Raw genomic sequence first — 25,919 nt, forward strand, 5'->3', positions numbered from 1 at the left:
TAAATTCCTTCATCTATAAAATAAGAATACCAACTTCATTAGGTAAAGATTGCAAGCAAGAATATATGAAAAGCACCTAGCCAACAGAAGACATTCAACAAATGTTAGCTTGCCTGCTTCTCCCTCTGGTCTTTCCTTCCTTTCTAGGAAGGGCGGGAACTTCTACTATATGTTTTATCTTTACGTTGGTTTGTGTGCAAATCTTTATAACAGGGCCATCTCAGGTGATTCTCCTAGCAGTTTTGTTGCTGCTCATACCCATGGAACAGAAAAGACTCACCTAACTACCAGTTTAGCACCTTGTGGGGATTTATCTTTCAATGAATGAAAGTGGAACCCACTGGCCTCTGGGAAATGGCATTATGGATCTCCAGCTGGCAGAACAGGGAGGGGGAAATGGAGGAGGTGGAGAACATCAGCACTTCCCAAGGACTGGCAGCTGGGCAGAGGGTGCTCTGGAGGAACAGGGATGGACTCTGGGGCTCTACACTTTACTGGGGACCCCAGGCACTTCCAACGTCTTTGAGCCCTGGTTTCCCCTCATCCATAAAAACTGAGCCAACAGTATCTACATCAGTATCTACATTGTTGTGGTGACAATCATATGCCTAGGGAGGCATCCCATGAATACTCGTGTTTCCTTCCTGCCTTCTTCTCAGGAGAAAGGAGGCAAAGGCCTCTAAAAAGAAAACACATTCACACACGGGACTTGTAGAAAATGGACCTGCAGAGATTTTAATTGATGCATAAAACACAGGATTGTCACCAGAGCTGGTCATATCACATGAGCTATTCCCAAAGCACACAGAATAAGCCAAATAACAAATAGGACATTTTCTATGTGGTAGGCTGATGCCTAAAACATATGTGAGGGGGTAAAAAAGCCAACTGGATCTCAGTCTTATTCCATGGCAAAGAAATGAGTGGTGAGACAGCGAGTATTGGTTTCTCTGGCAAGGGCAACCCCACAGCTTTCAAGACATGAAAAATGGGGACACTTTGTTTAAACAATGGGACAGATGCCTGAGAACAGCAGCTCCACCTGGTATAAGGGCCCCCCTGACAATGCTGGGCACTGGTCCAGTCTTTACACTAAGCTTTGGGAAGAGGCAGCAGTGGGATTGGGGCAGGGGGCAGCAAGGTAGAAAAGACAGGTAGAAAACCGAATCCATGAATGCACCGAAGGTACTCTAGAAAGAGAGAGAAAGCAAGATGAGGACCAGAGGCCATCCCAGTCTTTTCCTGCGGGTGTTTTTTGTTTTGGTTTTTGGCTTCCTGAAGAAGTGGTGTGCTTGGGACCTGAGACACCGCTGGAGGGCTCCCAGGAGCTTCAGGGAATTGGAGGGTGCTCCTAAAGACAGCCCTGAGGAAAGCACAGTGCTGGCTGAGAGAAAAGAGGCAAAACTTCTGAGGTCCAGCCTCCAGCAGGGCCTGAACAGCTGAACCAAATCCTGAGATGGTCACTAGGAGGGAAAGAATGTTCAAAAAAGGAGACATTAAAAAAAAAAAAAAAAAGACAAAAGAACAAAGAAAGGATTTGACCTCTCCGAGGCTGAGGTACTGGAGATAGGTGCAGGCCACAGGAGCCAGGTCCCAGGGTACAGGTGTGCTGGGAACCTCTAAGCAGGTCCCTGAAGGTCCAAGGGACCATGGTGGCTCTGGAGGGATCCCCTTGGCTCTGAAGAGAACTGCCTTCCATCCCTGAGCAGGCCCAGCAGCAGCCATGCCCATCAGTGCTGCCATGTTGATGCAGGAGCTCAAAGAAGCTCACACACTTCAAGTCAAAACACAGGCCACGGTCACAGAGTATGGCTTACTATTTGAGTCACACCATCCTTTCCACCCACACCCAGCCCTGTGGTTCTTTCAGGTCCTAAGGGGTGCAGCAGAGCAGACAGGAAAATGCTTTCTCAGAAGCAGGAAGTACAGGTGGCTCCCTGGGCCTGGGTCCCGAGGGGGAGGAGTCTCCCCATGCCGACTGGTCACTCAGTAGTGGTATATGTGCAGGACGTTGTCATCATCCAGGCCCAGCTGCAACATCATGCTGGAAGTGGCTGTAGGCTTGGGCACCGAGGAAAAAACATGTCTGGCCATGAGGTGAAGGAAAACTGGGCAGCTGAGCACGTCCAGATGGAGCCAAGAAAGAGTCAGAGGCTGAAGTGGATCCTCCTCTGGCCCCCAGAGTACCAGCAGAGCCTGACCAGCTTGACTGCTACAACAGGAAGGCACTGTGGTTTGGGGACCAGTTGAAAGGATACGATTTGGAGTCATTCTTGAAACGCTCTAGCCACTTGCGGTTAGCATCAATCATGCTCTGAAAGTTGGTGCTGTCTGCCTTGGGGACTTGGGAATGGCTGTGCTGCAGAAGGCGGAGCTGCTCACTGGGAAGAGGAAGGAGGAGAGGGTGAGAAGAGGAAGAGTACAAACAAAGGTGTTGCATGAAAGGGGACATATGACAGAGCCAACCAGAAGCCAACCCATAGCTCTTCTTCTCACCAGTACCAGAAATAGCCTTTTCAGAGATCTCTTTAGCAACTTGAAGCTGCCCTTTTGGAAAGACAAACTGAGTTCCCAAAAGGGAGGGTGACAGCCACCCTCTGCGCATTCCTAGGTGCTTGCTTGCCACTCCTGGGCTTCCACCTCTATTTCCAACAAATGCTTTCAATAAGGAGCTCCCCTCGATCAACTCAATACTTGCTCAGCCTCAGCTCCCAAGCTGGCCCAAAGAGACGGTGGGGGACTTCCAATTGGGGTCTCAGGGAGGGGGAGGCACACTTGGCAAGGAAGAAGATGAATGGGAAATTAATAACAGGTTTAAAGAATTGCCCGTCTGTCTCCCCAATGGGGTGTCCCTCTCATTCCAGATGTTGCAGGATTTAGAGAAGAAGGGAGCCGTGGAAAGTAGACAAAGAGCTCAATGGTAAAGACAAAGGCCAGATTCCAGGGTGGAAAGGCCAGCCTATGGAGCAGTGTGCAGGGTCCCACCACAGGTACCACAGGCAGCTTCCTCATCTGATTTTCCCCAGCTGTGGAGGGCGTCTCAGTCCTAGGCAAGGTGTGGCAGCTCTGTGGGGATCTGTCTAACCTCCTAGGCCATCAGGACCAAGAGTCTGTTGCCCTCAGAGGTCCCATCTGCCCAGGGAGCGGAGACAGCAGCTTGACTGCCCCACAGAGCCCACTGGGAGGCTTACCTGGCAGACACATAGCCCAGGCGGTTCTCCATGGTGGTAGGGCTGTTGCTGAGCAGGGGGATGCCAGCTGAGGGAGTGGAGGGGAAGAGCTCAGGGGCCCTGGTCCAGTGGAGCCAGACCCAGGCCCCACAGGATGCCTTGCTGCTCACCAGAACCTCTGGCCCCCCTGGAAACAGATGAGGCAGCACCCCAGAACACACACACAAAAGCAGGGGGAGCTTCAGAGCCTAGAGATGAGAGACAGGTGACAGACGGGAAGTGTTCTATTTATTTCTAAAATTTAATCTACATTTCAATTTGGGTTAAGGCAGAAAGAAGATTTTTCCCCCCATATTTTCCTTCAAATGATTGCTTTTATAGCCTCTCATACTCCCTGCAGGGCTATGAGACCAGGGGAGGCTACAGGTAAGGGGAAGCCACAGCTAAGGGATTAGAGGCAAAATCCTAGAGTCATAGAGATATGAGGTCAAAACCTGATTTGTTACTCACTTACTAGGTGTCCTGGAGCCCATTACTTAACCTGAGTCTCAGCTTACTCATCTATAAAATGGGGATGATTACTACTGCCAAGAATTATTATAAGGATTAAAGGGGGAAAGATAGACAGACAGATATGAAGTGCCTGGCCTTCATATGTACTGCACAAGATGGGAGCCATTATGATAATGACAATGACGACCTTCTAGGGTCTGCTGAGCTCTACAATACATAATAAAGGCCCCAGTCAGCCCAGGCTCCATGTTAACCATCCTGATCCACAGAGCCACCGGCTGCAGGGCCATCGGCAAGGTCTTCAGCATGGATCCAGAGACAGAGCCATGGACCAAAATTGGGGGCAGGGACAGGGGTAAGCAAGAAGAAGAAAGGAATAGTAGGACAAAGAGGGTAGAAGAAAATGGAGGAGGAGGAAGAAAGCAGGAAGGCACAGCCAAAACCAAGGGCAGCCCAGGGAGGCTTACAGGGAAAATACTTGCGCCACTTCTCCAAAAGGAAGTCGTCCACTGTCTGAGTCACAGAGGGGAGCCGGGGGCCCAGCCCTGGGTCCCAGGCCCACTGGGTGGACATGGGTGTAACCGGAGACGAGGATGGAACCCTGTTCATAAAGGGGTAGGAGGGAAGCGGGGTGCTCTTGGAAGACCGCGGCAAGAACTGAGATGGCCAGGAATTGGAGAACGAAGGAGGTGGCTGGGTGCTGAGGCTGCCCAGAATGTTGAGGACACTGTTGAGCTCACTGCTGATCCGCTGGAGGGAGCTGCTCAAATAATTGATCTTATTGGGGAAGGTGGTACTCGAGGTGGAGGTAACTGAAAGGAAAGAGGTAGATGGTAGGGAGGGACTCAGGTTCAGAGCCCTGGAACATCCCAGACAATGGCACCTGCTGGCTGCCCCTCCCTGCTCCTGCAGACAATAGCCCCTTTGGCCCTACAAAGGGGACAGAGGATAACTGGGGCTTCCTTGTTCCAGACAGAGCAGGCCCAGGGCAGGGGTACAAGCCCCTAGAGAGAAGGAAGAGAGAGGGCCCTGTGCCCTCCTGCAGGCCAGAACAGAGAGGAGAGACAGCCTCCCAAGAGACCCTGAAAGAGAAGAGGCTAACAGGGACAGTCCACAACATTCAGAAAGCTCTCGTAGTATGCCACCAACCCAGCTCTTACCAAGTATCTAGTTCAGACAAGGGCTCACACACACCCCTGTGGGGCTGAGGGAAGGGGAGTGCACTGTGTCCCCAACATCCCCCATCTCCAAATACTCTGGGATTCGCCCCTCCCACGGCCTCTCTCCTGCTCACCTCCCTGCTGCCGCCATGGCTCACTGTGAAGCAGGGGAAAGGATTCTGAGCTTTCACTGCTTGTGTCTTCCGTGTCACTGAGATCAAAGGTCACTGCCTTCTTGGTGGGGGTTCCTCTCAAAGTGTCTTCATCTGAGGCCTGATGGGTAGAACCAGCCATTAGTACTGCCCCTTCAGCGTGATGAGTATGGACTGAGTCCGGGGAGTCTGCTCTTCTGGGACCCAAAGTTCCAAGGCCCCTGGGAGAGGCACATTACACAGGCCCCTTGGGCGAGTGGGTAGGAGGGAGGCTAAGAAAAACCAGCTGCCTAAGACACAGTTAACAGATGCCACGCCCTCCCCAGCACTGTCTCCACAGTCTCCTTGAGCTTCCCTGCTGCCACACCTCTATCTGAGGCATGAGGGGATACACACCAGGGCGGGTGGGGGGTAGGGACACCTGCGATGCATGTGCACCCTCACACTGCAGTCACAACATAGCAGGGAAGGGCAGGAGCTAGTCCCCTTTCCCTGCACCTTCCCAAGAAACTCCAGGGTAACTTGGGAACACTCAGCAGACATCCCACCCCTGAGATGTGTTCAACTCACTGCCATTTTCACCAACCACAAGCCTGAAACCAGCATCCCATCCTGAGCCCTAGAGGCCCAGTACCCTTAATCCAGAACCAAAGAACCTAGCCCTGTCCTGGGAACTGAAAAGGGAAGTTATGTGGCCACAGGATGACACCTCTTCCCGAATAGAGGACTCCAGCTGATTCAGCTTCTCTTCTTTCTTCTTCAGCAGACCGTGGCCTTTCCTCATGGCTGACTTCATCTCATCCAGGTACCTGGTCTCCTGCAGAGGGGAGAAAGGAGAGAGAAATGATGCTCATACACATGCTGGAGTCCCAGCTCTACCATCTGCTGACAGAGTGGTCTGGAACATAGCTCTCGTGTGGCTGCTCATTTGAAAATATGAAATGCTATTTTTCAGTGGATTGTGAGAATTAAATGATAAAGGATGGTACATGCTCAACATGATGCCCACACCGAGGAGATTCTTAAGTGGTTCCTGCTATTACCATCACTGCTCCAACTACCATCATCATCATCATCATCATCACCACCACTGCTAACATTGAGAGGGGTTACGTAACAGAGCCTGAGGGTAGCCTTCAGATAGATAACCCTGGGAAGCCTGCCTTGTTTGTACCAGACCATCTGCTGAGCCAAGCCAGGCACAGGGGCCACAGGGCCTGAGCTCCATAAGGAGTTCTAGCACCATCAGAATTCTAGGAACCCAGGTGTCCAAGAGGGCAGGGCAGAGCCCATGATGCAGGTACGTTCAACCAGTACAAAGATCTATGATACCAACTGCTAACAATGAAATCTCTGCTTATTCATTGCAAATTAGACCATCAGAGAAGCAGACCAGAAAAGTAACTCATCTTATGCTTAGTGTGTCCAAAAGACTTTCATTTCTAAATGAAGTCATTAGTATGAGAGAATGGAAATGCTTAGCACTGAATTTGAAAATTTTTAAACCCCAGTCATACTCTTCATCTAGACAATGGGAATAATAAGATAGCTGTATGTATCCTTTATTTGAATGCTTGAGTCCAGAAGTATTTCAGATTTGGGGAGTTTTTCAGATTTTAGAACATTTGTGTGACTACACTGGTTCAACAGACTTTCTAATGAGGACTTTTCAACCTGTACTATCTTACCTACTATATGGTCAATGTGAGGATCAAATACTTTACTATTAGAGAAAGTGCTGTTTGCACACGATGTATACATGAAAATATAAGTAATCACAGGGCCCATGTGGCCTTTCTCATGGAGTCCCCAGAACTATCAACTGAAGAGAGCCCAAAGGCAAGGGTCCCACTGGCCCCCACAGGCCTGCACCACATAGAATTGGCAGGTTTCCCTCCAGGCTTCTGACCTCCTCCAGGTTCTTGCGCATATTTTGTAGAGCCTCAGTGCCTGGAGGGTCATCAGCCACCTCCTGGACTCTGGCCAGCTTGTGGCACCAATGCTGCTGGGCAGCTTTCAGGGCTGTCTGCCGCCTCCGCATGGAGCGTGTCTGCCGCATCAGGAACTCCTTGGCATTGCGGAGGGCTATCCCCTCGGCAGAGAGGTAGTGGCGGATACTTTGGGAGGACCAGCAGGGCAGAGGAAATGGAGAGAAGTTAAAGGCAAGGCTTTAAGAACCCTGCTCAGGACACACAGCCACTCCCCAAGCAAATGCCCACCCTGAGCACACAGGAACTGCTGGGCTGGGGCTGGGCACTACGCAGGGACACCAGTTTTAAACACCTATAGCATACAGCACATGGGACTAACAGTCTCCCCACCCCGATTCTGAAAGGAATTGTGCCTGGCCCCAGATGTCAGACAGTCTGATCCTCAACCAGAGGTCAGCAGATGCCTGTTGAAGGTTACAGGGCCAGTTTCTTGGCTTGGTAAAGAGGATCTTCCATCTCTAGGGCCCCTCCTAGGAATAAAGCCCTACTAGCGGTCACTGTCACTTCAGTTCTGGGATACAGCCCTCACTCATCCCTCTGTGATACCCTCACCTTGAAATAAGACAGGCAGTAGGAACTTACCCGTCCAAGGACAAGTTAGTCTCCTTGCCCTGGGACAGAGAAGAGGACACATCTTGGGTTTGGTTCTATGGACACATGGCAGAAAAAAACCTAGTGAGTGTAGCAAAAGCAGACACCCTGCATGGTCAAGACACCCCGAAGCCCCTCCTAGTGGCCTAGACAAGGAAATGGCTCTGCCAGTTGCCAGGTACTCTTCACTTTTAGGTACCATTTGGTGAAGATGGTGGGAAGCTGGGAATAAGAAAAGGAAACCGGGTTCTGTCTGCAGTACAGCCAGGCTCCCCTCCTGATCCCCCCCACCACTGATACCCTGAACCCACCCCCAATTATCCCCCCCCAGGCCCCAACCCCAGCTCACTGTCCCAAGGGATTTCCTCAGGTCCTCAATGTGGAGATCTGGCTCAAAATGTGGGGAAGCATTACGTTCCTCCACTGCCAGCTCTTTCAAGATGTCCTGTTTCCTCTGAGCTTCAGCCTCCAGGCTGCTGTGGTGGGGAAGGGAAGTGGGAAATAGGGGTGTGAGGCAGGGTCACTGGGTGAAGGAGGCCACACTGTCAGGACCACATCCAGGTTCTCACTGCCACCAAGGTCCCTGGGGTGGGGCTGAAGCATGAACAGGGGAGGCAGGGATGCCCTGCTTTTCATAGCGTCAACATAGCCTCCCTAAGAAATGCAGCAGCAACTCCACACCCTTCTGCCTTGCTTCTGAGTTGGGTCCTCCAACCTCCACCTCTCCCTGTTAACTGGGCCATGATGAGACGGGGCTCAAGAGCAGCAGAGGTCCAAAGGCAGGTGGGAGGAAGGGGAGAGGGTGACTAGGTGCCGGAAGCCCACACCACCTGACACGCTTCTGCAGCTTCTGACTCTGCATCTGCAGCAGATCCACTTGGGACTCCAGCTCTATCTTGCGGGCCTGCAGCTCTTCAAGAACCCTTTGGAGCTGTCGCTTGGACTCCACCAAGTGGGTATGCTCCTTCTTCACCTCCTCCAGGTGCTGATGGTTGACTGTGACTTCCTGAGTGTGGGAAGGAAAGACAGAAGCACCCAGAGATACAGTAAGAAGAAGTCAGGATAGGGAAGCCAGAAAAGAATGAGACAGGGAATGGAAGCCAGAGCCACTGAAGCCATTGTGTCTGGGTCAGGGGGTCTGCAGGCTCCCGGGCCTCCCACCACAGTCCACAGAGTGGCACTTTTTGTGGAATATTGGCCAACCTAGTTTGGAACCCCTGGGTGCTGGGCAGAGTAGGTGAACAGAAACCTTGGGGAACAAGTGAGGCAGACAAACCTCTCTCTCCAGAGCCACCTGCCTCTGCACATCAAGCAGCTGCTGCTTCTCCTTCTGCAAGGTTTCTTCCTAAAGGGGAAGAGATGGGCCTGTGGGCTGACTGCTGACCCCAGGCCAGAGGGGCAGGGGCCTGCCCTCTCCTGGAGGAGTGGACTCTGGTCAAGTACACCTCACATCTCTTCTCCACCCAACTCTCTCACCTGGATGTTCAGCTGAGCCAATCTGGCCTTGATATCTTTTGTTCTGCTTTCAAGTTCCATCTCCAAATCTTGGAGTTTCCTTTCCTGCCCAGAGTGTAGTGAAGAGAAAGATGTCAGCATAGAAAGAGGGTAAGGTATTAGCTTGACCTCTGAGCTGGGCTCAGGCTTACTTCCTCTTAATTCCCTTGCAGTTTACTGTGCATATACTACACCTTGCTGATTCCCAGACTGGGGTGCAGGGGGCAACCCCAAAGCCTTAGAGGGACTGACTTCCCTATCTAATCCCGGGTCATGTACCTGGTCACAGAAAACAAAGAAACAAAGATGCCCCAAAGCTTAGAGGGCCAGGGAGAGACCTCCTCTCCTGAAGCTGCAGGGCTCCATCCTGTTGCAGCCACAATGTTAGCCCCCAAGACTTCCCTGCCCTGCACAGAGGTGTCCTAGTGGGGCTCACCCCCCAGGCCTCACCTGCTCTCGGTGCCGACGCCGCAGGTCCTCCAGCTGCTGGTCCTGCTCCTGCCTCAGGGTCTCTAATTCTCGCTCGTGGGTTCTGCGCAAGCGCTCCAGCTCTCCAGTCAGGTACCCCAGGAGGTCAGCCCGCTGTTTCCTCTCCTATAAAAGAGGTGGAGCCACCAGTAGGAACCTGCAGGGGCTTCTCATACCCCAAAAATCAGACTCCCTCACCCCTGCAGTCTTGGGTCAGTAAGAGCTCCCCATGGCCAACTCCTAGGGGAGCATCAGGATGCCTACTTTGCCCTGCAGCTGAAGCAGATGCTGCCAGGCATCAGGAAGGAGCCCCCTGTCAGCCTGCTTCACCCACTCGTGTATGGTGTCCAGCTCTCCCTCACGGGGAAAGAGGCCACCGATCAACTATCACTAGTCTTCAGCAAGGTCAGAACTGGCCTGGGATGTAGCTCAATTTCATCACAGTGCTGCTGTTTCTGCAGAAGATCTGGGATATGGGTTCCAGTTACTAGAACAGGAGCCTAAAAGTCCCCCACAGGGATCCAGCTGTGGGTTAAAGTCACCACCCCCACACCCATGCATTACTCACCCCTAAGGTAAGCAAGCCAAGCCAAACCAGGTTAAGTGAACTTTCCCACCCGAAGGTCAAAGAGGAAGGAGAGCAGATAATATATAATACTGTTTGATTCTTCCCAGTCTACTTATTGATGTCCTGAAATTTCATTAACCTTGGTGCCTGCTGTTGCAGTGACTAAAACTGAAGGATTTGGAGTCACTGGAATCCTTGCTCCTCTACTTATTAGCTGAGTTTAATCTTGGGAAAGTGACTTGAACTCTTCATATCTCAGTATCCTTGTCTTTAAAATGAAGGACATACCTCCCAAGGCTGTTGTGAGGACTAAAGTGGGTTAAGATACATCAAGAGCTTAGAGCAGAGCCTGGTATGTAGTACATCTCAAGACCTGTTAGCTACTATACCATTTAATTTAAAAAGAAACAGCTATCTAACAGGAAGTACTTCCCATTAGGGAAGGTTTCTAATACTTCATTAAAAACCAAATGACTTCACTGTTGGAAGGTGCCAAGGAGGAAGGCCTTCCACAATGCCTGACCATAGTTTGTCCCCTCTCATGCCCTGAAGCCAGCTAGGAAGAACCCCTAGCTATATGTGTGTGACAGAGTATGTGTGCACAGGTGCGCACGCGCAACAGGCGGTGTGGTCGAACTACCTCAGCTTCATACCGCTCTCTGGCCTCTGCCATCACTTGCCGATGCTCCTCCTTCATCTTGTCCATCTTCCTTTCATGGTCCCTTTCTATCTCCTGGCGCTTTTCTCGCAGGAGGCTGCTGAGCTGCAGGGGACAAAACAGGGAGGCAGCACACAGAGTTGAGGGTGGACAGCACCCAGGGCCCTACACATGCCTCCCAACATCCTCTACCCACACACAAGGCACCAAGGCATACAGACAGCCACACCCCAACACCATCTCCCCACAGGTGTACAGGGTCCTGGGGATGGAGGAGGACCTGGCCTTAAGGAAATGTAGTCACAGAAATAGAACTAGAAGCGCCATCCCCGCTGAGCATTCACAGCAAAATGGAAGACATTAGGGTCCAGATGATGGAACAGACCATAGGGAGTCGGGGAGCAGTAGTACCTATAGACCATAGGGAGTCGGGGAGCAGTAGTACCTCTTGCTCATACTCCACCACCTGGTGAGCCTTCTGGTGAGCTCTCTGCTCTGCCCACCCAAGACTCTCCCGCAGCTGGGCCTCTTCTTTCTGATGAGCTTCCTCTATCTTCTTCTGGAGGCCAGAGACCACCTGAGGAGTCGCCCACACACACAGCAAAGTGTGACCCTCAGGGAGGCAGTTAGAGCTACCATGTAGAGTCTCACTCCCAGGGCTCCAGCATGCATCTCAAGGGCCTAGAGGTGGAGGGAGGCTTGCTCCCCAGTGGCCAGAGATGGGGTTGAGCTTTGCTGCTGCCCAACATGAAGCAGGGTCCTAGGCTGTCCAGGCTCTGCCCTCGTGGGCCAGTCTGGGCCAGCCACACTCACCTCCCGGTGCTTGGCCTCCAATGAGGAACAAAGTTGCTCCAGCTCAGCACTGTGCGACTTCTCCAGCCCTGCCATCGCCTGGGGAGCAGCAAAGAGCCATGAGGGAAGCAGGGCAAGGACCCTGGCCAGGACCATGGGACGGGTGCAGCCAGGAAGACCACCCTACTCCCACAAGATGAGGAGCCAAGGAGAATAACGTTCCTCTGAATTAACTCATCCCCAAAGTCTGCAAGTAGCAAATGGACAGGAACCTAGAGGTGAGAGTAGAGGGGCACTACAGTAGGCTTCAGCTCAGGCTCCTGTCCTGCCTCTGAGCCAGGCCACAGATACACAGATGCTGTAAATAAGATCCAAACCAGGGAGGGCTGGACACTCTCTTTGAGCATCTGCGTTACAATGACAGCCCCCCAGTCTTTGCTTCAGTTTTCTGTGTCTAACAGCTAAAGTTCACTCCTTACAAAAGAAAATTTCTAAGTGGACTGGCCATTCATGAGTGTCTAATCTGGCAACAGAACATGGAGCTAGAGAGAAAGGGAGTGGGGACAAAGGTACCAGCCTCCCATTCTAAGACAGGAGAGAAACTCAAGGAGGAGAGGCCATTTGTAGCTGCCCCTCAGGAACAGGGACAGGGTGCCCTGGTCTCAAGACCTCTGGTCTGGCTGAAGTTCTTTCAGTTGTGAAACCATCCCAAACCTATAGGACATTTCCCTTCATGCCTCTGATGACTCCCTGCTACTAATAAGACCCAGCTGCAGCTGCTGGGCCAAGATGACCCTGGAGGGGCCTCTGGATACTACTGAATCCTCCACTCAGCTGAGGAGATCAGGGCTGCATCTTCCCTGAGCCCAGTCAGGTCCACAAAGAGTAAAAAGCCAGTCAATTACTACGTCCCAAACCTGTCTGTGCAGGCCACCTGCCTGCCTTGCTCCCCACCCTGTACACTGACCCAGAGCATGCCCTTTCTTTTCCTCTGCACTCAGTCCCTCTCCAGGCAGCAAAGACATGTAGGGGGGAGACCCTCACTGCACTTGCTCACTTCTCTCCTCTCCGCTTCTAGCTGCTCCTTCAGCTGCTGCAGAGCCACCTCCTTCTCAGCCTTAAGGGTGGCCTCAGCTCTCTTCTCTGAAGCTTCCAGCTCTTCCTTGAGTTGGTCCAATGTCCACTTGCTTTTCTGTTCCAAACTGGCCATCTCAGCTTTCTGTAGGGACTCTAATTCTTCTCTCCGCCTTTTCAGAGAAGCCTCTTGCTCAGCTCTGGGAAAAGAGAATGGGATGGGGGTAGGCCTACATGTTCCAGGTCAATGCCACAGGGCAGGGCAACTCCCAGCGTGCTCTCACCTGATTTGTTCCTCATCTGCTTCTGTGCTGGATTGGACCCAGGCTCTGAGCTGGGACAGCCTCTGGCCTTCCTCCTCTCTCATCCGAGCCTCTTCCTCCTCAGTGGCCTTCTGCAGCTGCTCCTTCAGGGAACTGAGAAGGAAGGAAAGGCAGGTTCAGGGGAAGGACCACACAAGTCTTTTCTGGTCCTTTCACAACCCCTGTTTCTTGACCTCCAAGGGCCTCTCAGGCTGCCTGCGAAACAATGTCTATCTTAAACACAAAGTCTCCTCTGGGAGGCTGCCTCCCTGAAATGCCCTTTACCACAAGAAGTGGACTGCAGGCTCCCTCTGCCTAGATTCACCTCAGCAGGGCATTCACTCAAGGAAGGTTACAGCCACCTAGCCTGACTCTGGATCCACATTCTGCCACTCCCCACCCTACAGACACTGTTCTTGGCACATCAGATGTGTCACCATCTCTAAGCCACACTGTACTCTTCCTTGTCTCTTGATTTTGCTCATGCTGGTTCCTCTTCCTAGAATTCTGTTGTTTTCTGTCAAGCCCAAATTTACTGCTCAACACCAGTCAGCTCTCTGGGAAATCTTCCCAATTCCCTCCAAGTTTACTGATTTGCCTTTTCCATACACATTAAATGGTGAACCTTTCTTATCCCATGCTACTCTGCATCATGTATCATATTGCATCCTAAGTAATCTGTTTTCCTTGTAGTCTGGGACCTTCTTCAGAATAAGAATCTTCTCTTAAAATCTGTTGTATCTTGGGCTGGGGTTGTAGCTCATTGATAGAGCGCTTGCCTAGCATGTGTGAAGCACCACATAAAAATTAATGAAGGAATTGTGTCCATCTATAATAATAACATATCTCAAACACTGAACATAGTAACTGACATAAAGTAGGTTTTCAATAAATGTGTGTTGGACCTGGACAGTCTCATCCAGCCCCAACTACAAGCAATATTTGATTAGCCATGAAAGATGTCTCATCTACATACCAATGACAGTCACCACTGCAGACATAAGCTGCTTACACAAACTGCATCCTTTTTGTGTACCCCCTCATACGGTCCCACACAAGGGGATGTGTGCTATACACTCAGGGAATTCAAGGCTATAACCAATGTGATGTGGAAGACAATTCTTTGAAAAGCAAACTCCAAAGTCAAAAAATATTTAAGATTGTTTCCTACCATCAACACCACCACTCTCTTCCATTATGAGAGGAAATTTGAGTTAAGTAAAAATCCTCCTTGCTAGATTCCCCAAAAACCCTTTCTTTTTTTTTTTTCCCATGGCTCAAATATCCACAGAACTACACAGAATGTTAGCGCTGGCAGTAACATTAGAGGTTAAATCCTATCTCTTTATTTTACAGCTGAGGAAACTAAGGTCAGCCTGTCTGTCTTCCTGACTGCCTTATCATTCAATTGTTGGTTAAAGGACTCAGCTGTGGCTTCTAGAAATTTCTATCCAGAAACTTCCAGAAGTTTTCCAGCAAAATGGAGGATGCCCCACCTCCACAGAAAGGCTCTGGTGTAAACATAAACAGTTTTCTAAGGACCAACTATTTTAAAGAGAGCCAGACAAAGCTCTACCCACAAAGAAATCACTTAATCAAATCTCTTACTCAAGAATGTCCAAATTAGTATTAATTTCCAACTGAAAATAAAAGCAAATGCTGCCATTTATGGAGTAACTGCTGTTCCAGGCCCTGATCAAAATTTTCTGGCATGCTAGTGTTCACCAAAAGCTGAAAGTGCTCTAGGGTCTTGACCTTCTGGGGTCAAAGGGCAGGAGATGGAAAGCACAGCCAAGCCCATGGTAGCCAGTAAAAGGGGAGCAGCCTTGTGGGCTGGCAGAGAGACACCCAAGGATCTTCTCTAAGGTGTTCCATCTTAAGGTAAGCTGAGTCATGCCCTGGTTGGGTGGCCCCGGCCCCAATTTTCAGTGGCCTTGGAAAAAGAGGATGCTATGAGTTGGTCTGTTCTTTGGGATGCTCCCCAGACAGGGCCCCAAGAAGGGTGGTAAAAGGGCAAGCCCTGGGTCAGCAGATCCTATGTTGAGCTAATGAAAGAGTTTGCAATGATCTTCCTGGTACGGAAATGGGGTTTTGTTTTATTTTCTCCAAAAAAAATTAAGCATAAATGTTTTATAAGTTCCTTGCTATGTATGATACAAAAATAGTAATTCTCTACCACGCTTTTAGATATCTTAACATTACTTTGTAGCACTTTCCCACCCTCAGGCTGACAGGCTGCTCATTACCTTCTTGATATTCATTTGTCCTTTTTTCCTTACTAACAGAATTCTGATTTTATTCTAGTACATAAATAGACTGACTCCCTTGTAACTAGGGGTTAACCAATGAGATAGCAGCAAAAGTTACTAGGTGACTAGTAAAAGTTACTAGTTTCTAGGAACAGCCTTGGTGGGACTGTGGGCCTCCCAGTGGTGTCAGAAATGGGAGGCAGGTGTCCCTCCCTTTAGGGGAGAAGTGGAACCTGAGGGTTTTCTCCTTCTGCAGGTGAAGCTGGACAATCTCCTCCTCCTCCTCTTGCCACAGCTTCTCCCGAAGCTGCTGCATCTTCTTTTGCTGCAATTCCAGCAGTAACCTCTGATCTTCTTTGAGTTCTTGGGCCACTGCCTCTTCCATGGCCTTTAGTGCAGCCTCAGAAAGCTCTTTTGGGAGAGCCAGAGGCTCTGCATATCTCCTGTAAGAGGAAAACAGGGTATCACTACAGGGTGTGTATCTACCCACCTTTTGGCATCAGATCCATAGGTAACAGAACATCACATACACAACCGTGCTGGAGAACCCAAGATCTGGAGTCATATACCCACATAGCCACACAAGGGACTGTTCTGTAGAACAAGTCCCACTGTGGTCGAATAAAGTCCAAAGGTCTAGGGAAAAAGGCAGCCCACAGTCAGTATACCTGGAAGATTGTAGCCTAAGGTCAAAACGTGTGCCTCAAGAGCTGACAACATCAGGGAGAGAGTGAAGCTCTGTTCCTAGTGGATTCTCTCCCAGAAGGTCTTTAGGCCCTATTCCTTGTCTCCACCAGGGCTCTGCCTACTACCTGAGTCTTATGCCAGAAATTTGGAAACAGTCCCTAGAGACCGTTGTCTACTTCCCAAACTGAACAGAGATCAATGTAAATGAGCCCATGGGAAAAGTAGCAGCCCTGAAACCTACGACAGACAGTCCATTGAGGTCCAGGAATAGGAAACTTTCCTCCATCACCACCAAGGGAATCAGGCAGCAAACATTTCTCTGAGCCAAAATGGAGCAAGAGTGTAAGAGAGATACCATTTTCCATATTTCCCTATAGTAACATGTTTTCATCTGCTTAGAATTAAGTTCTGTATTTTGAAATGAGTGAAAAAAATTCAGAGCTAACCCAGATGCATTGGTGGGTGGCACGTATGGTGAGGAATAATGGTATTGGTTTACAATATGTCTATAGAGTTAGTGAGGAGGGTTGTTTTGCTTTATTTTCCGGTTCTTCAAGGAAATAGCCAAAATGAAACTGTGAGAACATTCTAAACAGGGAAAGCACAAGCAGAATAAAGTATGTCTCCTCCAGAGTGACTTACTTTCTTTCTTTTTTTTTTTTTTTAGTTGTAGATGGACCCAATATCTTTATTTATTTGTTTATTTGTTTATTTATTTTTACGTGGTGCTGAGGATCGAACCCAGTGTCTCACACGTTTGAGGCAAGTGCTCTACCACTGACTGAGCTATAGCCCCAGTCCTTGGAGTGATTTTCTTAAGGGCCAGTTCACTTTTGTACTCCCAGGTCTCCACGTCTGACAATAGAACCTGGTTGTAGCACACAGCCACCCCTCTTCTTGCTTGGTGCTCAAGCTGACATAATGGCTCAGTCAAACTCAGCAGGAACACATGAATAAGACCAAATCAAAGAGGAATCGGCAAGAATCAAATGGGGGAGTCAGTTCACCCAGCTGAGGACCCCACACCCACTCTCCCCCAAGAGAGCTTAGCAGCAAAGCAAATGGAAGGCAAGGGTGGGAACAGCTCAGACAGTAAAAAAAAAAAAAAAAAAATAGAACTTAGGAACCCCACTACAGCCCAAGAATAAAGACAGAGGGGAACAAAACAGGCTACAGACATCCTGAAAAACCATGAAACCCATCTCTCCACCCTTTCCTAAAATCAGAACCTGGACCAGGAACAGTCTTGAGCCAAGCCTTCAAATCTTTTTGTCCTCCCAATTCCTTTTTTCTTCCTTCTTCCAAATTCTGACTCCCTCTCAGTCCCCGACACAGCCCGACTGATGCAGATGTAAGCGTCATGGCTGCCACCTTCTCTGAGGATGCTGCCCTCCAAAAGAGCCTCCCCCCGCAGCTCTCCGCCTCATCAACCCTCCAACTCATTTCCAACCTTGGCTGAAAACATCTTTTTTCCCTGAGATGGTACCTTTTAATGTCTGTCTCCCCTGTGGGCTACGTAGATATGTGCAGCCCAAGGGACAGATGCTGTGGGAAGATGGGGCATCAGACCATGTGGCAGCACGTGTCCAGGCTACACACACCAGTGAGCCCGCTTGCACACCTGCCACACAGGCAAATGGGGCTGTTTTTCAGTGGGTTCCTTTTTTTTTTCTTTTTTTCTTTTTATTGGTTGTTCAAAACATTACAAAGCTCTTGACATATCATATTTCATACATTAGATTCAAGTGGGTTATGAACTCCCATTTTTACCCCAAATACAGATTACAGAATCACATCGGTTACATATCAGTGGGTTTCTTCTCCCTCCCTCGTTTTAAAGTCCTGGTATTCTAAACACCTTGCTTAGGTCCAAGGCAAAGAACAATGCCTGAAAGATCTAGAAGACAATTGGGAAGTTGAAGATGCCAAAGAGGAGGCAGGTCTGATTTCTAGGCCAACCCTTCAGGTATGAGCCACATGAGACCCAGTTTCCAACAGAAAGAGGCCAATGAAAGGCTCAGTGGGAGCTAATCATTTCATGCTGGCCACCAGCTAGCTAGGAGATAGGTGACTGAAAGCAAGGCAGGAAGGCAGGGAGGGAGAAGAGGATGGAGGGAGGGAGAACTGACATCCCAGGATCGTTCTGAAATGATTATAAAACCACTAAAGCTCAGATTGAAAGCAAGGAGATCTAGTTTCCTGTCACACTTAGACCAGTGGCTTTTTTTGTTTGTTTATTGGCTTTTTGAGATGAGATCTTGCTATGTTGTCCAGGCTGGGCTTGAACTCACAATCTTGCTTCAGCTTCCTGAGTAGCTAGGATTATACCCAGTGGTTTTGATTCACTTACTATCTCTGCAAATCTTTGTGAAATGTGCTAACATGACAAAAAGGAGGATATGCGCTTCCCAGACCCAGTCCCTTGGCCACAAGCCTGCCCTGTCCACCCTTGCTAGCCTGTCCTGTTCCTAACCCTTCTGATTCAGATGTCAGGCACAGGGCTACTCCCAATACCTTGAAAACCAATTGATTCCTAACACATCTGTGAAGATTAATAACAAGGAAGTTGTGGGGTCTGAAGAGACTCAGGAAAGGAACAGAGGCCTTTCCTGTGAGATGGTGTGACCTGAGCCTGCAGGGTCAAGGACAGTATCTAGAGACCCCAGCAGGGGCAGTGTCACTGGGATGGAGAAGAAACACAAGTTAGGGCATCAACCAGACAAGGTGTCCAGGGAGGAGCTTCCCTCCAAAGGTCCTGGGAAGATGCCTCTCTGACCTCTGCCTGGATCTTCCTCATTCTGAACCACACTTGGCTTCTGTCCTTCATAGAAAGCACCCTGATCTGCCTGTCCACAGCCACCAAGGAGACAGGAAAGCCATGTGATTCCTCAGGTCACAGCTTTCATTGTAGGACCTGTCACCAACTGAAAAATGTGACTACCCCTACTCTACACAACCTCTACAACATTATAGGGATGACATGAGATTATGAGCTCAGGTGCCCTGCCAGCTCTCAGTGACACTCCTGTGAGTCATCAGGATAGGAACCTGGCTCTGCTCAATAGTCAGACCTGAGTCCTTTGTACCTCTCAATCACAGAGGAGAAATAACATAAATTCTAGTGCCTTTCTATACATAAGAGGCACAGGGGCTGCAGACCAAAAGTCAGAAGTCTAGGATCTAGCTCTAGACTAGTGATGGGACCTTAGATAAATTCCTTCACCTCTCTGAACTTTCATTTCCTTAACTGAATAAGAGATGAGAGGGACAGGTGAGGATGGGAGAGAAAAGCTAAGTGGCTTCTAAATTTTTTAACTACTTGGTATAAAAACAGGTGAATTGCAAAAGCATGATGACCTTTACACTCAGGCACACAAAATATTTTCTATATACTGTATAATTCCATTTATATGAAGGTGGAAAATGGGAAAACTGAATCTATAGGATGGAAGCCACAACTGTAGCTTTTGAGGGTAGATTTGAGGATGGAAACTTTCTCCGGGGATGGAAATATTCTATGACAATCTGAGTGGCTATTATGTGTTGCATACACATGAAAACAATCACTGACCTGTACAATTCAGATTTGTGTACTTCGTTATACATAAATATCATAATAAGATGTTTTTAAAAGAAAAACAGTCCTTGGGAGAGAAGGAAATATAATCTACCAGTTTCTGCTAATGAGCCAAAGATATACCCTTGCCCATCCCCATACCCTGGGTCCTGGCCAGGAGCCCCCAGGACCTAAGCTAACCCCAGGCAAGAATCAGTGATAGTGATGGCTGCCTAGGGCTCTCAAGGCTGCACACAGCACCAAGGACACTTCCAATATCCTCCTATATTCACTCCATGGGCTGAAGCCAGAGCATCTCCTCCCATCACCCAAGAGAGGGAATGGGCATTCGAGCAATCCATACACAGCAGAGGACAGAGACAAACACAAAAAAACTGGCCCTTACACTTCTAGAGAGACTGTCGAGGTGGGGCTGACCACCACCTTTTCCTCAGGGTCCTCAGTCTTTTCTTGCCCAGGGCATGGCTCCTCAGCCTGGGAATGCTGCTCCTTGCCCCTCTCATGGACCACAGGTGGGCTCGGGGGCTGCTCCCTTGATAGGAAGAAGGAAGTAACTGTGTTAAACCAGGAGGAAGGCAAGAGGTTCAACCCTCACCCCTTTTAGGTGAATAGGGACAAGAGGGACAAGCCCAGTAGTTTCCCTACCTCGGGTCTCTCCAACCTCCCTTTCCCCTCTGGGTCTCTTGCTGAAGCATTTGCATTGAAGGCCAGATACTCCCGTTTTACATGACAAACAGGATAGTTAAACACCCAAGGAGAAGCTCTGCACACAGCAAGTAGTCAATGGATGTTGCTGATTAAACATGGCTGCTGCTCAGGTCCCCTGGTGGCTCATTCCAAACAAATGAAATCTAAGACCAGCATATTTTTCTGGGGAATGGGGGAATCTGCTTCTTCCCAGTTTGCCAGGAGGACAGAGGCACTAGCACTAGCAAATGTACACCAGGCTCAGGATCAGGCTGAGACCTGCATCCCCTCTCCCTGGGCCTAGCACACAATAGAGCTCCAGTTGGGTGGCTAGAGTTAGGCTGACTCCTGGCAGGGGCAGAGGTGCTGTTGGGGAGGGGACTAGGAGACAGGGCTACCCTGGCAAGAATGGAGCAGCCAGGGCAACAGCAGAGTCTCTGCCTCAGTCCTTGGCAGGGAGGCAAGTAAACAGAAGCGGCACCTCCTTATTCTAGAGTTCTTAAGCTCTCCTAATCAGCCTGGACACTCCAATGTGTTACAGAAAAGAACTAGGAAGTAGCAGATTCCCCATTCCCCAGGTGCTGCTGCTGCTGCTGCTGCTGCTGCTGCTGCTACAAAGCCACCCCAGGCTCACCCTGCCCCATCTCTCTCAGCCCCAGCACACACACAAAGTGATCACCACCACCCAGGGTGCTTCTTTCTCATCCTTACCTCAGGACGGACACCAGTGGTGTGGGGCTGGCTCCAGAGTCCTCTCTAGGCTCCTCCACTTCCTCCCACTCAGATTGTCCCTTGGGAATCTGTGGAGGCCCTCCTTCAGTGGCCGGGTTGTAAAGGGGACTCTGAAGCTGCTCCCCATGCAGAAGTGGAGGAGATAACCTGGTGAGGCCAGCCAAAGCAGCAGTCAGGCCCCTCCACTTGGAGAGCAGGAAGAGAATTTGGGAGTGCAGTGGGGGTCCCTTGTGCTAGATCCCAGCCCCTCTCCCCATATTCACAGAGAGCTACAGGGCCAAGCAGCTGGATGTGCAGCAAGGAGAAACCCTCTCCTGAGCTATCCTTTCACCTAAACTACATAGGGCTTCCCAGTGCCCTGGGCTGCATTTTTGACAGCTGGACACACTCACATATGTGTCATTCCCAGAGTTTACCATCACTGGGCCCAGGAAGAACAGAGTGGAAAATGGGGAGAAAAAGAGACACCAGGCTCTGAATCTATAGGTTCCAGTGGTCAGATTACAGAAAATGAATGAAACTGTGGCACTATGTAAGAATGCTGAGAGCTTGCCAAGGTCCCAGAAGAGGATGACCACACCCCATCCCCTTCAGAGTAGCAGCCTAAGAGGCTGAGAGCCCCAGTAAGATACACACTAGGTGTATCCACACACACAGAGCCAGCTGCAGATATCTCTGATGTGGCAGGGCTCTGGCTCAGAGATGTGAGCTGTAGTACTAACCCTGTAACATGACTCCCCCAGACCTCCAACAGGCTGCTTCAACCCTAGCCCAAGACCAGGCACACATCATAATCAGCCCAATCCAGTGTGGAGCAAAGAGCCTGGCTCCACCACAGTGCTCTGTGCAGAGTAGCACTTCACAGATCTACATGAGGCCGCATCACAGGTTCATTCACACACACACCTTGCCTGGCCATCTAGCCAGTGCACATCTGCCTTCAGGCAGGGCACACCAGCCAGGATTCTGCCAAAGTCCACACCATCCTGAAGTCATGCCATGCCTCAGGTCCCTGAGAGCAGCCCCCCATATACTATACCTCTCGGAGCCTTTGGATTGTTTGCTCTGCTGTTCATCTTGGCTGCACTGGCTGGTATCTGAGTCGTCTCTTCCTAACCTCTGGGCCTGTAGTAAAGAAGCAGTGGAAAGTGTGTTATTAGTGGGGTATGCATTGCAGGGGTCTCCCCCTCCTGCTAACTCCCACACATAACAGAAAGCACTGAGAGGTGGCTCTCTGGAGGATTGGAAGCAGAAGGCCTGTCTACTGTCCAGTAAAGCTTCCTGGGCTTTGGCTAAGTCCTAGACTTATAGCTGGAAGAGGAAGCAGACAAGCCCAGTATGGCAGAGGCAGAAGCCAAGGGTAGAAAAAGACCACACAAGAAAGAAAACCCTGCCTCCTATGGCTGGAAGCCTACACCACCAACAGAGGTATCCACAAACAGCCCATAACCACCAAAGCCCAAGGTAGCAGCACCAGTGATACACAAGGATGCTGAAATTAAGTGGGCAAAATTAAGGGCAGCAAGCAAGCTCATTAGAAAGGAAGACTCCTGGAGAACAGGGATCTCGGTAGAATAAGAGCAGATTTACCCCAGACCAAAAGGGCATCATCATCATACTAGAAGAAAGGAGGCATTAACATTCCTTCCACAGTTCCCTTCCAGCTTGCCCAAGGACATGGGTCAGGAGATAAAGATGCTCCTTTTCCAGTCAGGGATTATATCAACCATTCAGAAATAACCCCTAAAATTTATTTTAAAGTTTGGGTGTCTGGACAAATTTAGCAAGCTAGTTAGAGACAGACAGACAGACAGACACTATTCCTGACAATTTAAAATATTTCCCACAGGTGGACAGTGGTGTAGTCAGCCTGGGTCTATCCTTTGTTCTAGCCCTTCCTCGTTTCCTGCCTGGGGAGCCCACTTCTTCCATTGTAAAATGGGATAGTAAACCACAGCTCCCAGGGCTTCTGGTGAGGATTAAATGAGATCATGTACATAATGCCCAACTCCTGGCCCAAAGAAGGCATGCCATAAATGCTAGCTCCTCTTCCCACACACCTCTCCCCCAGCCAAACGCAAAAAAAAAAGAAAAGAAAAGGCTTTGCCAGTGCCAGTCCCCATTCTAGGATTTACAGTCCTTCTGTCACCCCAACAGGAGCCCCGTCTGTTCTGGGACACAGGGGTCAACAGGAGAAGTGGGGCAGGAGACAGCTCACTCCGTCTTCCCCAGTGGGGTCCCCAGCCCTGTGCCCAGTACCCCCAACACCTCTCTACTGGCAGCCTGAGCCCCAGCAGCTGTGGCTGATTCTACCATCTGGATAAGCGAGAAAGAAAAGAACTTGAACTACAACCCAGCTCCCCCAAATTACATTAAAAACAGCAATGCAGCCTGTGAATACCTCTCAGTGCCTGGAGCAGAAGGGCTCCCTGCCAGGGCTGCCACTCCTCATTGCATCAGCCTGGGCAGAGCCTGCAGACAACGACAGGAGCAGGCAGCCTCCCCACCCCACCTCTTTTCCTTCCAGTGTTCAAAATACATGTGTTCCCCTGCAAACCACACCATGCTCATGGAAAACTTCCCTCTCTCACTTTTTCAAGAAAACCAAAATCACGAAAGCCAACCCCATTTAACACACTAAAATATACAGGACAAGTAACAGAGTGAGGTGATCATAATAAAATTTGGAGGGTTGAACCCTGCCTCAGAAAGGACTCTGGGGCTATAAGTCTAGTGTCAGAAGGGAAAAGGCAGGGGCTGGGGATGTGGCTCAAGCGGTAGCGCGCTCGCCTGGCATGCGCGCGGCCCGGGTTCGATCTTCAGCACCACATACCAACAAAGATGTTGTGTCCGCCGAGAACTAAAAAATAAATATTAAAAATTCTCTCTCTCTCTCCTCTCTCACTCTCTCTTTAAAAAAAAAAAAAGGGAAAAGGCAGGCAGACTGCAGGGCTAGCTGTCAAGCGAGTCTTTACGGCCAGCCCCTGCTTGTTCCATCTTCTACATTTCTGCAAGAAACTGAACTAGTTAAACTGCCAGAGAAATAGGGATACCTCAGGGGGAAACCTAGGCAAGGAAACTTTTGAGTAGAGTTTTACTTGCTCCCTAAACATTTTGCCACAGAGAAAGAAGCGAAGGAACCCAATGAGGTAACCAGCCATGCCAACTTTCTTCAGAAAGGGGACTGCTTGAGATACCGTGTCCCCATCCTTAACTCAGCTCCAAGGTTTTCTGTCTGTCCCACAAAGGGGCTGCTGCTCCTTTCTTCAGCTCCACCTCCTTCTTTGACCCCTCCATGTCCTGAAGATGGGGGAGAACTAGAGACTGAGCCCTACTAAAGGCTCTAGTTGGTCAGCCAAGTTCAGTGCCCATCATTGCCCACACCCTACCAGGCTGGTCATGAGGTATAAATTCGGACTTCCTCTGCCAGGGCTGGCTGCACTCCACCGAGTGTCCCCTGAGAACCAAATTCAAGCCAAATCTGACTGCTGCTTTATATCAGTAGCATGACCCCAAAAGGGCTGCCATCTTCATTAGGTCTTAGGTTAGGACTCACAAAAATTAACTTTTTTAAAGCTCTCAAAGAATTCTGATATTGGCCAGGTTTTGAAGCCAGAACCATAGAACCTAGCACACCCTACTGACTTGGTAGCTCTCCTGCTCACCTACTGCCAAAAAGGCCCCACAATTCCCCTGCTCCAAACCCTTCCTGACTAATCCCACCTGCCTCTATTTGTGCCTTCACATCCCTCTAGAACTATAAATGGGGTAACAAAGCCTAGCAGGGAGGTGGCTAGGCAGTAGCCCAGGAAGGCATCAGTCAGAATACAAAGGGCTCAAATGCAATTAGCCTAAAAACTAATCGGTCTCCAACATATTTCACTAAGGGCTCCCAGGCCAGATTCCTATTAAACATCTTGTTTGTTTCACCCAACAAATCTCCATCTCACTCAAACCAAATGCTCCCTGAAACTTGCAGAGACCATCTGCCAGAATCCCTCTTCTAGACAACCCACCAAGGAGGAAAATAAATAAATAAATAAAACTCATCTTGACTTAAGCTGCTTAAGGACAGATCTGGGTTTCACTCATCTTTGTACCCTACTTAGGACAGGTATTATGGCCCAGCACAGAGAATACCTCTGGCAGGGAAGACATAAACAACCACAAAACAAGAGGCTCTAAAGAAAGCAAAGAGGAAATAATCCATCCCAATTGGAGAAGGTGGCCTCAGAGATGGGCCTCCAAGACAAAGAAAGAGCTTGCTGGGGCAAAAGCGGACACAGAAGGGCCAGCAAAGCCACAGTGGAGGTGGAGGGTATGCTTCAGGAAGGACAAGTGGCAGACCCAGCTGGTGGGTGGTGCGTGGGCTAGAGGTATGGATGGGCCAGGATAGGAAATGCTTTGAAATCCACAATCTCCACAGGGCTTTGCACATGAGCAGGTGGTCAACCCTCAGTTACTGAATGAACAGATAAATGAGTAATACATGGGGGAAGAGGGTATGCTTTAATTCCTAGCAACTACAGAGCAAGAATGGTCATAAGTCCCATCAAAGGCACAGTTAGGGCCATGCCTTAAGGAAAGGGAAAGACCCTCCAGAGACATATGCTAGGATGGGAAGGAGACAGCTCTTGAGTTATTTCAAAAAGTGATCACCAGAGAGAACTAGACCCATCCACAGAGACTTACCTCCCAACAGGCTCCATCCAGAACTGGGGAAATTACATCAATACCCAGCAGGCGCTCTGAGATCCGGCTGCGAAAACCAAAGTCCTACAGACAGTGGAGGTGATCATGTCAACTCTGCCTCTGCCAGTCAGCACTTATTGGGGCCCCTCCTCTACCCCAATTCTAACCTAATGCCAACCTTTCAGAAAAGGCTGCTATGTGCCAGGCACTGTGCTAAAATTTTGACATCTAATTTAATCTTTAAAATAAAAATGTGACTAGACAGAAAGATATATGATAAAGCGCATATAGTAAAATGTTCACTGCAGATGTATGTGGGTATTCACTGTAAATTCTTTAATTCTTCCATATATATTTTTTTT

General features: G+C 49.6%; 1 protein-coding gene across 3 annotated transcripts in view; it reads right to left on the reverse strand.

The window, feature by feature from the left end:
• Nucleotides 1-723: 723 nt before the first annotated feature.
• Nucleotides 724-25,919, reverse strand: part of CEP164 (centrosomal protein 164) — a 65,400-nt gene continuing 40,204 nt past the window's right edge. For all 3 annotated transcript variants that reach the window (XM_081270907.1, XM_081270906.1, XM_081270905.1), the window contains 23 exons: nucleotides 25,558-25,641; nucleotides 21,905-21,990; nucleotides 20,845-21,012; nucleotides 19,832-19,978; nucleotides 15,416-15,625; nucleotides 12,916-13,047; nucleotides 12,615-12,831; nucleotides 11,579-11,656; nucleotides 11,211-11,342; nucleotides 10,748-10,870; nucleotides 9,522-9,665; nucleotides 9,054-9,137; nucleotides 8,854-8,922; nucleotides 8,408-8,583; nucleotides 7,927-8,053; nucleotides 7,569-7,633; nucleotides 6,905-7,112; nucleotides 5,705-5,812; nucleotides 4,978-5,116; nucleotides 4,151-4,495; nucleotides 3,192-3,258; nucleotides 2,259-2,381; nucleotides 724-2,086 (listed from right to left, as the gene is read on the reverse strand). In XM_081270907.1, the coding sequence (XP_081127033.1) occupies nucleotides 1,987-2,086; nucleotides 2,259-2,381; nucleotides 3,192-3,258; nucleotides 4,151-4,495; nucleotides 4,978-5,116; nucleotides 5,705-5,812; nucleotides 6,905-7,112; nucleotides 7,569-7,633; nucleotides 7,927-8,053; nucleotides 8,408-8,583; nucleotides 8,854-8,922; nucleotides 9,054-9,137; nucleotides 9,522-9,665; nucleotides 10,748-10,870; nucleotides 11,211-11,342; nucleotides 11,579-11,656; nucleotides 12,615-12,831; nucleotides 12,916-13,047; nucleotides 15,416-15,625; nucleotides 19,832-19,978; nucleotides 20,845-21,012; nucleotides 21,905-21,990; nucleotides 25,558-25,641 (3,132 nt within the window). In that variant the 3' untranslated portion in view covers nucleotides 724-1,986. The remainder of the gene's footprint in view (nucleotides 2,087-2,258; nucleotides 2,382-3,191; nucleotides 3,259-4,150; nucleotides 4,496-4,977; nucleotides 5,117-5,704; nucleotides 5,813-6,904; nucleotides 7,113-7,568; nucleotides 7,634-7,926; nucleotides 8,054-8,407; nucleotides 8,584-8,853; nucleotides 8,923-9,053; nucleotides 9,138-9,521; nucleotides 9,666-10,747; nucleotides 10,871-11,210; nucleotides 11,343-11,578; nucleotides 11,657-12,614; nucleotides 12,832-12,915; nucleotides 13,048-15,415; nucleotides 15,626-19,831; nucleotides 19,979-20,844; nucleotides 21,013-21,904; nucleotides 21,991-25,557; nucleotides 25,642-25,919) is intronic.

This window comes from Spermophilus citellus, assembly GCF_964194105.1.
Source record: "Spermophilus citellus genome assembly, chromosome: 2".
NCBI classification, from domain to species: Eukaryota; Metazoa; Chordata; class Mammalia; order Rodentia; family Sciuridae; genus Spermophilus; species Spermophilus citellus.